Source organism: Hemiscyllium ocellatum, chromosome 2 (genome assembly GCF_020745735.1).
Source record: "Hemiscyllium ocellatum isolate sHemOce1 chromosome 2, sHemOce1.pat.X.cur, whole genome shotgun sequence".
Lineage (NCBI taxonomy): Eukaryota > Metazoa > Chordata > Chondrichthyes > Orectolobiformes > Hemiscylliidae > Hemiscyllium > Hemiscyllium ocellatum.
The window spans coordinates 43,756,966-43,772,722 of record NC_083402.1 but is presented as its reverse complement, the minus strand read 5'-3'; the positions used below and the strand labels follow the sequence as shown (position 1 = coordinate 43,772,722).

The 15,757-nt window shown below is 39.2% G+C and overlaps 1 protein-coding gene across 1 annotated transcript in view; it reads right to left on the bottom strand.

The window, feature by feature from the left end:
- Window positions 1–15,757, bottom strand: part of rasgrf2b (Ras protein-specific guanine nucleotide-releasing factor 2b) — a 241,943-nt gene that overhangs the window by 31,251 nt on the left and 194,935 nt on the right. The window contains exon 18 of the mRNA XM_060844008.1: window positions 2,062–2,174. Coding sequence (XP_060699991.1) covers window positions 2,062–2,174 — 113 coding nt within the window. The remainder of the gene's footprint in view (window positions 1–2,061; window positions 2,175–15,757) is intronic.

The window sequence follows — 15,757 nt, the reverse complement described above, 5'->3', positions numbered from 1 at the left end:
GTGGGTAGCTATCCAGCCATGGCAGCCAATGCATGGCTGAGGGTTTCAGCCAGCACTTCCATCTGTGTCAGGTATAGAATCTGCTGACAGGGGTAAAAATAAGCAATATACTGATATTTGCCAAAGAAAGGGATGGATTTGGTGGTTAAGGGAATGGAGTTTTTTAGTGGAGATTAATTTGTGGTCTTCCTAATAGTTAATAGGAGAAAAGTCCTGTTCTCATGGATTAAAAATAAGGTGATCCATCCATCAAATGTCATACATTTAATATGACATATTCTTAATATCACTTATAACTTCAATATTTAGGCTGGAATTACAGATAAGCTTCTTCCCAGAGCCATTATACATCTGCTTAAATGTACTCAGCTTTCGGAAACCTTTTCAGGGTTTTAGCCCATTGTTGGGACCAGCAATAACTCTTCATGCTCAATTAATTAAATATCCCTCTCTTTTCAGGAGCTCTGCTCTACAGAGCCATTCCTAATCCAACAGCTTCCGAAAATTGTCTCACTCAACGAAAAAACTAAAACCCAGAAGTTTCCCTCTCTAATCTTTGGATGTTTCTCTTAAGGCTGAATAAAAACAAGTTCTAGAAGTCTCTAAACAAAACCTTGAGACTCCATTATTTACCTTGCTCAGTCACACAACAATCTAAAATAATGAAAATCCATTGCTGGTGCACAAAACCTATTCATTCTAAAGTCTAGCCTTAAACATTTTACAGTTGACCAGCAGCTGAATTGGACCAGCCATATTACTACAATAGCTACAAAAGCAGGTCCGAAGCTGGGAGTTCTGCAGCAAGTTACTCACCTGCTTTGTTCCCAAAGTCTGTCCTCTTTCTACAAGGCACAAGTCATGAGTGTGATGGAATACTGTTCACTTGACTGGCTGAATGCAAGTCCAAGAACACTCAAAGCTTGACAACACCAAAGTCAAAGCAGTCCACTTGATTGGCAACCCATCAATCATCTTCAACATTCATTCTCTTCAGTGGTAATGCCAGCGACATCATCCCCTCTGAGATCTCCCACCACAATGTCCCACCCCATAGTAAGTGAGTAAACACATGACAGATGCAGTTCAACAGAGCGAAATGTGAAGTCACTTCAGTGTGGAAGATAGAGAGGCAGAGTTTTATTTAAATGGTGGTATGTTGTGAAATGTGGATACAAAGGTTCTAGATGTCCTTGTACACCAATCTACACTAGAAAATGATCAGGCAGGTTACTGCCTGCCCTGGAGTTCTTGTTTCACCCACTCCTCTAAGTGCTGCTAACTCCAGTCTCCGAGTCCTTCTCTCACCTGCTCTACTGGATGCTGCCAACTTTCTTGCCTTAGAGTCTTCGCTCACCCACTCCTCCCCTCTTGTCATTTACAATTACATTAAATTTGCATCTACTTGTTATAGGGTAAAAAATAAGGTCTGCAGATGCTGGAGATCACAGCTGAAAATGTGTTGCCGGTTAAAGCACAGCAGGTTAAGCAGCATCCAAGGAATAGGAAATTCGACGTTTCGGGCATTCCTGCTGAAGGGCTTATACCTGAAACGTCGAATTTCCTATTCCTTGGATGCTGCCTAACCTGCTATGCTTTAACCAGCAACACATTTTCATCTACTTGTTATGCTGTCACCAACCTGAACTAACCAGCCATCATTTATCTCAAATTTACACAATCATGAATGCCTCTATCAAATTGCTACTAGAACCTTTACTGTCTCACTGAAAAATGTTCTAATTTGTCCACTCTTACCTTTTTACAATAAACTCTTGTCCTCGTAACAAGCCAGTTAACCTACACTGCAACTTTCCTATTGTCTAACCTGTCCATAATGCGTTGGGTGAGGAATTGTGAACAAAACTTGCTTAATTAGGAACTAATATTTAATATTACCTTCTGGATATGGCATTTCAAACTTCTAATGAAAAACATTTTTTTTAAGCAGTGAAATCCTATAATACACTAAGAAAATTCTGTCATCCAACAATTTAATTTTTAAGAGGTGGTAAAGATAGCCTGCAATAACAAATTATGAGCACAGTATAAAGATATCACCTTAAAATGTTGGCTGTGGCTTTCCTTTCTTGGGGTAGCAGATCATGGTCACGCATCACTTCCTCTAATAAATTTACAATGTTTGATTTCAGTTCACTGTTCATCTCAAAATCCTGAACAATGAGAAAATAATGAACCTATTACCATTCAAAGGTGAGTGTACACATCTTGCCAGTAAACTTTCAAAAATGAAAAGCATTTGATATTTTTATCAGTCTAAGTATTTCCTCACAGTCAATTATTTCTAGCAGTGTTGAAAGGGAAGGATAATATTTATTGAAGTATTTAGATAAAACCTGTGCAGTCCATTATTAAGAAAATTTCTTCCTCACAGTCCAGGGCATGTCTAATAACACAACTATATTGCAAGAACAATCAAATTGAACCTTGTCAACATTTCCAATACGTAAAACCATTTTTCACCTTGTCCAAAACAACATAGAATGAGAAAATATCAGTTACCTAGTTTGCTCCTTCTAATGTACATATCTCTGGATGCTAGATTCAGCCTTATACATGAATTCTTCTGAGTAAAGTTCTTGCATGATCACCAAAATTTCAGGATTTCTACATACACTGCTTCCCTACGATTCAAATATCTCATGATGTTCAAGCAATAGTGCATAGCCAATCTTTATTTCACTTCAGATTTCCAGAATTCCATTTTATTTCCACTATTTAGCTGCAATGAGTTACAACTTACTGATGCTTCATTAGTTAGGGCTGCACAAGGACAATTATACTCTACATCAAAATACCAGCTCATAGTTAATGGCATAGACAAATAATGTTTGGTGCCAACAGCATTGGCTGTCTATGTTCTATACAATGGAGGGTGAAGATCTGAAGCATCCAAAGCTCTTGCAGTTATCAATGGCATGATCCAAATGTGTTTAAAACAATTCTAGCTGATCCAACAGTGAATGAAGCACTGAAACTGGTTTCCATTACTTAAGTGACCAAGCAATTAGATTTTGCAAGAACAAACCTTTCTCTTCTACTGAATCCTTGCACTGAAAGGATTTGAATGATCACATAAGTTACAAATGCAATGAACATTTTTGCAGCTGGTCTTTCTAAGCAACTATGAACAGTCCATTTACATTTCCCAACCTTAGCTCAACATTAATGAGATGTATTGAAGTGCAACAAGTAGCAGAAAAGACTGCTGTTCCATGTTTATGAATGTCCATTAACTGACAGCTCATATGCATTTTTAAACCTGCAGTGGACAAGGTTGCAAATAGTACTGAACCACAAAAAATATTCAATTGTTAAGTCATTGACCTTCACACCCGCCCTCCCCCTCCCCATCAGAAGTGGGCACATGGCTCATCATTGTACAATTATGAAAACTATTTACACTCCTCAGATACTTAAGCAGCCTGTGTCCAAATGCAGCAAGATTTGGACAACATCCAGGCTTATGATGATAAGTGGAAAGTAACATTCACATCACTCAAAAGCTTGGCAATGAAAATCATCAATAAAAGTTTAATTTAACCATGTTTCTTGATTGTCAATAGCATTACTATTGTTGAAACCCCACAGTAGATATCCTAGAGGACCGGAAACTGAATGTGACCAGCCATATAACTATTGTGGCTATAAGAGCAAGTTAGAAGCATTGACTCCTACAGTACAGAACTCACCTACTCTCCAGTGTCTATCTCCTATCTTCAAGGTACAAGTCAAGAATATGATGGAATGCTCTGCATTTGCCCAGATAGCTGCAGGTTCAACAACACTCAAAAAGCACAACAGCAACCACAGCAAAGTAATCCTGTGGCTGGCACAATAGCAACCTTCTTTAACATTCACTCCCTTTACTACCAATGCACTAGTAGTCATGATTTGGAGGTGCCAGTGTTGGACTGGGGTGTACAAAGTTAAAAACCACACAACACCAGGTTATAGTCCAACAGGTTTAATTGGAAGCACACTAGCTTTCGGAGCAACCCTCCTTCATCAGGTGATAGTGGAGGGCTCGATCGTAACACAGAATTTATATAAAAAATTTGGAGTGTGATGTAACTGAAATCATACTTTGAAAAATTGATTGTCTGTTAAGCCTTTCATCTGTTAGAATGAACAGATTCCTCCACTATCACCTGATGAAGGAGCGTCGCTCCGAAAGCTAGTGTGCTTCCACTTAAACCTGTTGGACTATAACCTGGTGTTGTGTGATTTTTAACAATGCACTAGTATGTATCATCTACAAGATGCACAGCATAACTCACCAAGGCTTCGACAGCTGTGAGCTCTACTACCTGGAAGGTAAAAAGCAGCAGATACATCGGAACACACCACCTGCAGGATCTCCTCCAAGCCACTCATTATCCCAGCCTGGACCTTTACACTGCTTCTTCAGTGTGAAAATCCTATATCGACATCCCTAGGACGCAGTGGGTCAAGAAGGCAATTCCACACCACCTTCTCAAGGCAAAGTAGGAATTAGGGACTGGCCTAGCCAGTGGTGCTGACATCCCCTGAACAATTTTTTTTAAAAGTATGGAGATAGACATGAAGAGTCCAAAGATAAAGGGTACAGATGTTACATATAACCCCACAGTATAACACAGGGCAATGGCTTAGAATACCTGTTTCTTAGTTGACCACATTGATGACATTCTCAAGTAGCCATTAATCACCAATATGCATCAGTGAAGATGAGGGTGGAGGAAGACCTGGCGTGGGAGAATAGCACTGAGGCTGAAGATCTGCTATAACCTAAATGAATGACGGACCAGTCTTGAGAAGCTAAATGGCCTACTCATGCTCCTATTTATATGTTCATTGATTTCGCAAAATTCACCCACTTTGTTGGAGCCACAAATATTTTAAAAAATCAATAACAATATTCTGGTCCTTGAGAAAAGTTATTGATTTGGATACCTGTCTAACTCATATTAATGATGTTGCAGTGTCGATCTTCCAACCACAAGATGAAAGGGTAAGACTTGGCAATTAGTATGCACATTATTATGAATATGTGTTAACTGAAATAATAATTTACATTATCAGCTGAACATATATATTGATCTTTTGAAAATAACACTCTCCCAAGCCAAGGACATTGGCTACAACAGCAAAAGATGTTGCAATTGCAAATAACAAAAGATGCTTCACTCGAGTCACTCGGGCTGAATTGCTTTCAAAGAATGGTCTCATCACCTGATTTATGGCTGTAAAATACGTTGATTTTGAATACAGACAATCAAAGAGAACATACCACAATGGAAATAAGACATCGGCCTCTCCCTTTTTCTCTCTGAAACTCCTTTCAAAGTTTGTGGTTTGAAGATCCACTTGATGACCTCATCACCATAGGTTGAGGGTTCTGAATGGAAAATCTTGAATCTCAACTATTGTCTCCAGGGAAAGAAAGCTCAAAGTCATAACTGATCCAGGAATAGACCACATTACTATCAGCTTGAGCAGAAAGTGACTTTAGTTGCAGGGTAGCATTTGAAAAATCGGTAGCTATTTTTTTTCCAAATTTAACTGTTATGCATTCAAAATACTTTTAAGATAGTATTCTACAGAGTTAAGAACTTTTATGCTTGTAGTGAATTGTGCTTGTGTATGGAATTCCTCAAGAAGAGCAGTTAGATATATTTACACATATATATTACACATTTATTAACCTTCTGTTAATAATCTTTACTTGAGTAGGTTCTTGAAAAGAATGGATAATGTGAAGACGCTGTGACAGGCAGCCAGCATCAGTGAGAGGAGCAATTGAGGTAAGGACAATCACAGAGAAGTAGCAGGACTAGTGATGGGCCTGAGTGGAACTCAGGATATAAGCACAAATAAGATGTTTTAGTCTATGCTTAAGTCGGATTAAGATTAAAATGAAACGATATCCTGGACATGGTTTGAAATCGTAGACACACCTAGCCGTCTGGATGAACAGGTATAGGTAGGTACCTCTGGCTGGGGCAACTTGAGCTCCAGATATTGGAAGTTGTGCAGTAGCTAGGGACACCACACTACATTCAAGAGGCTAAAAGGTTTGTGAATAAGTTCAATTCAGGACATGATCTCTCCACACAGTTTGAGGGCATGCAGACAGAAAGGGAAGTGTTAACTGCCAGACAGAAAAAAGGGACTGAGCATGTAGTGCAGAAACCTCCCAAGTACATCTTGCTTGAAAACCATTTATCAACCATGGCAAACAGAAAGTGACAGTTCCTCTGTGCAGGTCAGCCAGTGCCAAGACTATGGCTCTGTGTAAGTCCATTTGCTCAGGAGGGGAGGAAGGAGCATGGGAAAGAGCAATAGTGGTAGGCGATTCATCAGTAAGGAGAAGAGACAGGCCTTTTTACATCCGTAAATGTAACTCCAGATTCGTATGTTACCAGGGTGCCAGGATCAAGGGCATCATAAAAGAGCTTCAGGGTGTTCTGAAGGAGAGGGATGAAAAGGTCATAGTCCATGCTGGGGCAGATGACAAAGGAAGAAACATAAACGAGGTCCTGCAAACAGACTCAAGGAAGTTAGGTAGGAAATTAAAAAGCAGGACTTTGGAGGTAATAATTTTCTGATGCCATTGAGTAATGAGCAAAGGATAGAATATTGGAGAAATAGTGCAAAAGCGAGAGCTTGAGATTCCAAATGGTCATAGATAGGATGGATAGAAAGGCACCTTTTTTCAATGGTGGTGGAGTCTGTAGCCGAGATATTAGATATCAGATAAGAGATGGAAGGCCAAGAGGAAAGTTGAGGAGAAATGTTTTCACCAGAGGATGGTGAAAGACTGGAACTTACTGCCTGAAAGGGTTATTGATTCAGAAACTCTTGCAATATTTAAGCAGCATTTTGATATGCAGTGGCATTGCAAAAGCCTGTAGGGCATGGGGCAAGAACTGGAAAATCCAAATAGTGTAGTCAGGTCCTTGTTGACGAGGGAACAGAAGACCGGAGAGCCTGACATCAGCGGTGGATACGTTGTTGGAGGGAATCCTGAGTGACAGGATTTATAGGCATTTGGAAAGGCAAGAACTGATTAGGGATAGACAGCATGGCTTTGTGCGTGGGAAATCATGTCTCACAAACTTGATTGAGTTTTTTGAAGTGAAAAAGAGGATTGATGAGGGCAGAATGGTGGACGTGATCTATATGGACTTCAGTAAGGCGTTTGACTCATTAGCAAGGTTAGATCGCAAGATTGGAATACAAGGAGAACTAACCATTTGAATACAGAACTGGCTTAAACGTAGAAGACAGAGGGTGGTGGTGGAGGGTTGTTTTTCAGACTGGAGGCCTGTGACCAGTGAAGGCCACAAGGAGCGGTGCTGGATCCACGACTTTTCATCATTTATGTAAATGACTTGGATGTTAACATAGGAGGTATAGTTAGTAAGTTTGATACCAAAATTGGAGGTGTAGTGGACAGTGAAGAAAGTTACCTCAGAGTACAACAGATCTCGATCAGATGGGCCAATGGACTGAGGAATCTTAGATGGAGATTAATTTAGATAAATGTGAGGAGCTGCATTTTGGAAAAGCAAATCAGAGCAGGACTTATACACTTAATGGTAAGGTCTCAGGGAGTGTTGCTGAATAAAGAGACCTTGGAGTGCAGGTTCATAGTTCCTTGAAAGTAGAGTCACAGGGAGATTGGATAGTGAAGGTGGCGTTTGGTATGCTTCCATATCGGTCAGAGCATTGAGTACAGGAGTTGGGAGATTATGTTGTGGCTGTATAGGACATTGGGTAGGCCACTTTTGGAATATTGCATGCAGTTCTTGTCTCCTTCCTATCAGAAGGATGTTGTGAAACTTGCAAGGTCTCAGAAAAGATTTACAAGGACGTTGCCGGGGTTGGAGAATTGGAGCTATAGAGAGAGACTGAATAGGCAGAGGCTGTTTTCCCTGGAGCGTCAGAGGCTGAGGGGTGACCTTACAGAGGCTTATAAAATCATGAGGGCATGGATTGGATAAATAGACTAAGTCTATTCCGTCGGGTGGGGGAGTTCAGAACTAGAGGGCACAGGTTTAGGGTGAGAGGGGAAAGATATAAAAAGGGACCTAAGGGGCAACTTTTTCACACAGATGATGGTGCATGTATGGAATGAGCTGCCAGAGGTGGTGTTGGAGGCTGGTATAGTTGCAGTATTTAAAAGGCATTTAGATGGATATATGAACAGGGAGGAATGAGAGAGATATGGGCCAAGTGCTGGTAAATGGGACTAGATTAGGTTAGGGTATCTAGTCAGCATGGACGAGTTGGAATGAAGGCTCTATTTCTGCAATGTACATCTCTATGATTCTATGACCAACACATGCACTATGGGCCAAATGGCCTCTTTCCGTGCCGTACATATTAAACTTCTTTTTAAAATGACTTAGCTTTTTATTTGTTAAGTAAAGGAACTTGGCTGCCTTGTTTCCAAATGGAGCCATATATAATCTAATATTTTTGGCAATATCACCTCCCTTTTCAAATTCAAACTTTCTGGTGGCCAATGGAAAAGTGGGACAAGGAGAGAATATTTACACTCCCTAAGTGGGTCATACCAACATCTGCATATTATATTGACAGCTCTTACATTCTGTTGTGAATGTGTAATTGCAAAATTCAGTGAAAACCACTTAATCAAATGAAGTATAGTGAATTATTAACAGATAAGGTAAGGGTGAACTTTACTGTTCTGAAGAATGGTCACTGCTCTTGGAAGATTAACTTTGTTTTCTCTCCACAGATGCTGCCAGACTCTGCTGAGTTTCTCCAACAATTTCTGTTTCTGTTTCAGATTTCCAAGATCTGCAGTTCTTTGATTTATTTTAACGTGTAATATTTTGCAAATTTGTTTTCCCAGATAGTAATCCCAATGGTTAGAACACCTGTGACAAGTTCAACTGTGTGATATCTACGATTTACCACACATTAAATTGAATGCACGCTGACATTTCCAATTAATTTCTGATTTCAGGTGGTGAATGACGTGTGCCAATGTTGGCTAGTAAAAAAAGTACAGCAAAGTGCTTCGGGAATTACAATGAAACAGAAATTTAATTTCATTGGAATCGATTTTTTCAGTTTAATGTTCTCTATGATAGGGAAATATATAACAAAAATTCACATATTAAATCAACCATAATAATCTTTGCCCAGAGGCAAGACATTAGCTAATAATCAAGAACATACTTACTTTAACTAGATGAATGGGGTAAAGCAGAATTCAATTGTCTGGCCTACCTTTTCACATAGTCTCACCCACAAACATGGTTAAATTACAGCTTGAGACAATAATAACAGACTCATTAATAAAGTTAATCCGTTTCCATCACAAAATCCATCTAATACCATTAAGCAAAATGCCACCATCCCCTAAATTTCTTAGCACCACCTTTAGGGAAGTCCAAGAGCATTTGTCTATGATGTGAATCATTGGTAACTATAAACACTGGAGTAATATGTACAGATTACCATGTGTACACTGAGCACACATCTACAGATGCAAACTTCTAACATTTTACTATATCACAAAGAAAATCGCCAGAGTGCATGTGGCAAAATAACATCTGTTTTAAAAACGACATAAGATTATCAAAATGCCAGGCTTGCTTTGACACATTTGAAAGCAGGGGCACAACAATGGTATAATTGTTACCATTCACTCAGGTTCATGCAATGCTTTAGAAATGGGAACCTGCAGGTGCACACTATTTGTGGGCATTATTTTTATATATAAAAATGAATGCATGTCAAAAGTCCAATTGTTTTGGGATATATTATGGTTGCATATTCATGAAATATATCTATAAAAAGCTATACCACACTATCAGTCCATCTTCCTGTCTCTATTCAGTTGTATAATGAACTCCTATCGATCATTCAAACCTACCCATCATATTTAGTTATTTGGGCATTAGCCTGCTGTCTGCCACTGTAAATGCTGCAATCTTATAAAATCAAACTGTTCAGGATCTAAACTCTGTTGGCGGCAAGTTAAAAATAACTGCATTCACTGCACCAGACACAGTTCCTTATCCAGTTAGCAGATATCAACCAGGGCAACGACAGTAGAGGTTACATAATTGACCTTGGCATTCTGAGACCGGAGAGGAGAAAAATATCAAATGAAAAGAGTCCCTGACTATTGCTACATATTAAACACACACAAACAACATTTCCAATGCTTTGACACCACATGCAAAAAGCAATCTGCAAAGATCAGGTCTAGAATGGAACTCTTATCCAAATTGCTCTTCTGATGTTGTCCCTCTCCTTTAAATCTGCATTCATCATCTCTCTTCTCAAAACAAAAAACTATCCTTGGTCCTACATCTTTGAAAATTATCCCCCTATCTCCTGAACGTTTCTTTTCCATTATTTATCTCCCAAATTCACGTCTCTATTTTCCAGAATTCCATTTTTGAATCCCTCCAATTACGTTTCCACCATTATCACAGTATGGTGCTTATCAAATATAAAAATGGCATTCTGTGTGACTGTTCAAGGGATAATCCAGCTCTCCTCAGCCTGATATATATTCTCCTTTTCCTCGTACACCTCTCCAGATATCACTTGTACTGGCTTCTCTTCCTGATCTAGCACTGTTGGGTAAATTTTATGGGAGCTTGGGGGTGAGAATATTTCCCTAATGGAAAAGACAAAGAAAATCAACTTTTTAAAAGACTACTTTAGGGGTGACCTTAACATATGTGGAACTTCTGCCTGTCCAGAGGTGGGAAGTACCATCCCGGAAGATCAGAACATAGACGCCGGAGTAATTTTCAAATGAGGTAAACTCCCCTCCTTCCTTCCTGCCTTCTCACCTGAGACTGAAAAGGTAGGCTAGCCACTTTCTTCTCCTCTCCTCCACCCAATGCATTATGGTACCAAACGAGATATTAGTCCCTTAACTACCTATTAATTATTAGTATTAGTAGGCCTAAGGTTGGGGGAGGGGGAGCTGCTGACTGATGGTTTAACTGCCCATCATATTAGGGAATAGCCAGATGAAGGCATTAAAGCAGAAGGTTAGCCATTTTACATGCACATCCAACTAAAAACTCAGCCTGCTGGGATGTTTGCATGTTTGTGTTTGTAGATTTGTGCATGTGTATGGGTGTGTGTTGCAGGGGTAGGGGGGGAATAGCTCAAAGTCTCCTTGGCTAGCTTTTGTAATTTATCCTTAGCTCTCTCTTTTTCTCATTGGTATGCTGTCGCTCAACAAGATCATTCAAAAACAGAGCATTAGTCTTAACTGTACACCAATGACTTTCACCAGCAATTCACTGTCGTATTTCCCAATTCCTCCATTGCTATTAAGTTATCAGATTGCTCACATGATTTCCAGTACTGGATAAGCAGAAACGTTGTTCAATTAAATACTGGGAATACCAAGGCCACTGACTTTATTTGCCCTCCACACTCTATCCTCCTTCCCTGGCGCAGTCTGAGACTAAGCCAAACTGTTTGTATCCTTGATTGCTCAACTGGCTCAAAGATCAATCCTGACCACATACTTGCATAATCACAAAGAGCAACTATTCTTGTCTTTGTAATAGCATTGGATTTGGCTCCTGCCTCAGCTCCATCTATTGCTGTAACCCTAATTCATGCAGTGTTACCAATAGATTCAAAGCTCTTATTTCACCACCGTTAGCCATGCTTTCAGTTACTGAAGCCTTAAACTTTAGAATTCAAGACTGACATTTCTCTACTTCTCTAAATCACATTCCTCCCGTAATATGCTGTTTATCATATTGAATCTACCTCTTTGAGTAAGCTTTTGGACATCTATTTATGTGGTTCAGTCATATTTTGTTATATAATGCTCCTGTAAAAGCTATTTGCCGGTTTACAATGTTAAAGTAGGGGTGGTGGCGTAGTGATAGCACATGCCACACAGTGGAAGCAACATTAAATATAATCCCACAACAATGGTTCAGAGCTAAACTCTGCAGTCCTTCCACACACTGATGTGAATAGTGATGGTTGATTATAGAATGAACAGAAGGAGCAAGCTCCACAAATATGCCCATCCTCAATGATGGTGATACATGGCACATCAATGCAAAAAATAAGAGTGAAGCATTTGTACTCATCTTCAGTCAGAAGTGAGACTGTAGGATCCATCTTGCCTCCTGTTGAAGTCTGCATGATCATAGATGCCAATCTTCAAACAATTTTATGGCTAGTCCAGTTCAGTTTTTGGTCAATGCTAACTTGCAGCATGTTGCTCGTGGAAGATTCATTGATGGCCATTGAACACCAAAGGATGCTAATTAGATTCTCTCTTATTTGAGATGGTCATTGCGATATTCACTTTCCACTTATCTGCCCAGCCTGAATATTGTCCACACCATGTCCTACAAAAGAAGGTCAGAGGCTAGGAATTCTACTGTGAGTAACTCACCTCCTGTCTTCCCAAAGCCTCTCCACCACATACAAGCCACAAGTCAGGAAGGTGATGAAACATTCTTTGCTTAACTGGATGGTTGCAGGTTCAACAATCCACAAAAAATGTACCACCACCCCCGAGCAAGCAAACTGCACAACTGGCACCCTATCAACCACCTTCAACATTCACTTTCTTCACTGCTAACAGAGTGCAGTAGTGTGTGTATCATCCACAAGGCACACTGCAGCAATTCACAGGACATCCTATGACAGTACCTCCAAACCCATGGCCACTTTCATCCAGAAGGCCAAGGATAGAGTGTGGTAAGGGTGTGGAATGCACTGCCTGCAACGGTAGTAGACTCACCAACTTTAAAGGCATTTAAATGGTCATTGGATAAACTTATGGATGAAAATGGAATAGTATAGGATAGATAGGCTTCAGGTTGGTTCCATAGATCAGCGCAACATCAAGGGCCGAAGGGCCTGTACTGTGCTATAATATTCTATGTCCTATGACAGCTAATACACGGAAACATCATCCATTTGCAACTTCCCCTCCAAGCCAAACACCATCTTGTTTTGAAAAAATATCGCTCTTCCTTCATTTGGATCAAAATCCTCGAACCTCTTCCTTAACGACCTAAATTGTAGATCTACCAACAGCCTGGGTACTGTAGCGGCTCGAGAAGGCAGCTCATGGAGGGAGGCGATGGCCTTGTAGTATTATTGTTGGACAATTAATCCAGAAATCCCAGTGATGTTCTGGGAGCCCAGGGTTGAATCCCACCATGGCAAATGGTGGAATTGGAATTCAATAAAAATCTGGAATTAGAAATCTGATGATGACCATAAAAATAATTGTCAATATTCGGAAAAACCTATCTGGTTCACTAATGTCATTTACAGAAGGAAACTGCTATCCTTACCTGGTCTGGCCTACATGCGACTCTTGTGGTTGACTCTTAACACTCCTCTGGGTAATTAGGGATGGGTGATAAATGCTGGTTTAGCCAGCAATGCTCTCATCCTATGAATGAATTTTTAAAAATCATCACCTCAAGCACAAACAGGGACAGGCAATATATGCTGGCCAGCCAGTGATGCCAGCAGCCCACAAGTGAATAGAAAGAATGCAAAAAGATTGCTTTAAAATAAAATTATTTTTGTGAGCAAAGTAATTTCAAATAAAGTAGCCAGGTCATGCAGCCCTAATTCAGAAAAGAAAGATCCACCCCTCCACAGAACCAATCCATGAAAGCATCATGCTAATAATACTAAGCAAAGCATCTAACATTTGAACCCATTTAAACAAATTCTCGCAGACTGTAAAAACAAATACTACCAAAAGATGGCACTCTGACTGTTGATATGGATTAATGCAAGTTTGAACCATTTTCCCTTAACCTTAGCTATTCCTATTCTTTGTGGGTTTAATTCACACATGCTAAAGTTCAGCTTTGGCTGACATTGCTTCCATTATCCATGAGCAACTCATTTAACATCAGGTTCTGATGAAGGGTCTGGAGCATTCATATAGCCTTCCTCTTTACAAATGTATATAAGTTTGTACGCTTTGTTAATAATGTATGGACATCAGCTAATAAAGAATGATCGAGCCTAATCTCGTTCTTGTCCCATAGCTCTGGAAGTTAGAAAATGTTAATTGCATATCTATGTATTTTTTAAAATGATGAAACATTCTACCTCTCCTATTTCTCAAATAGTAAGGAGGAAACCACCAACACTCATTGAATTTAAAATTTCTCCTTAATTCTCCTCTACTTCTTCGAACATTTATTTTAAATGTCTGCCTCCTCTGTATTAATCTGCTTTAAGGAATGCAAGTTCTTCCTAACCACTCTATATTTACACCTCATAATTTACATGCATCAATTAAATCTCTCCTCTGTACCAAAGAAAACAGTCCCAACCAAGCCAATCAATCCTCACATTTCATATTTTCTGTTCCTGACATCATCATAATCAATTTCCTCAGCACTTTCTCCACAACAATCACACTCCTTGCAAGTGTGTGACTGGAAGTGGATGCAGTCGTGCAGTTGAATAGTAAGTCGTGGATTTCCACTCAGCTGACTGCTATAAAAGCTTGTTTGCAACATATCGACTTGTACAACTTTTAAATACTTCATTAATATTTTATTAATATTTGAAACCACTTTTCCAGCTCTGACTTAAAGACGATAAATTTCAAGAATCCTGGAGGAGACGGTGATTCATTCGTTTCAAGAATTTGAATGCAATCACACCAAAACATTGCTGGACCTACTCATATAAATTAGAACTGACAAAAAAGTTCCTTGGGTGTGTTTGTCTCTGTGATAAAGGAAAATGCGGTAAACTTTGCATTTTATTGGATGCTATTTCTTTGGGTTTCTGTAAATCTATTTTCATGTGACAGATTACATCGGATTCAATCCCATCATTAAATTCAGTCACTACCATAATAGGTTTTCAAATCCTGCCTCCTTTATAATCTGTTTGTATTATAAACATAATGTCAGAATTTGAAAGTATCCTAGTGCCACAAGGGATTGTCAAATTGTCAAATAAATTATGATACTTATAGAACAGATCTGACATTTTGCTTTAAAATTTAAGGCAATTATAATTTTATGCCATGGATTTTGAGAAGTCCCTGTCTAAAGTCCAATTCAAGCAAACCAACACTGCTTCTCATTAATCAGATTCAGTCAAAGGCTTTGCTAGCGTTCTAGAATAAAAATCATAATCCCTGGAGGATGTCATTGCAGGATAGACACTACCTTGTTCCATATTTTGTTTTTTATTTTTATAGTCATTTGAATAGATAGGGCAAAAAAAAACATCAAATACAGAAAGGCTGGAAAAGTTGCATAATTTTTATTATCCATTGGTCAATTTGAAACCAGCATATCTATTTAAACTGCAACATTAAGTGTATTCTTTTTTTCAAAGGTGAACAATCTGTTCTGCCTCCTGACATTATTTTTGAGATCAGGAACTGTAAAATATATATTGGGGAATTTTGCTCAAATGACCCTAATCAAATGCAATTCCATTAATGCAGTGACATCAATGCACAGTGTGCAGTGTGACTGACAAGAGAAACTGCCTACCTGACTGTTCTGATGTTGGGTTATCTCCAAAAATATTAACTTTACCTTCCTCTTAACCAAGGATGCTGCATTTTTCCAGTATTTTCTGATACTGTGATGAAGTGATCTTGCTGTATTTCAGTTTTATGTGCCTCAGTTATGTGTGGTTTAATCTCCATAAGCCAGTCTGTGGTACAATCTGTGCAAGGTTCTTTGGGACTGAAAATGATTATCAGAGG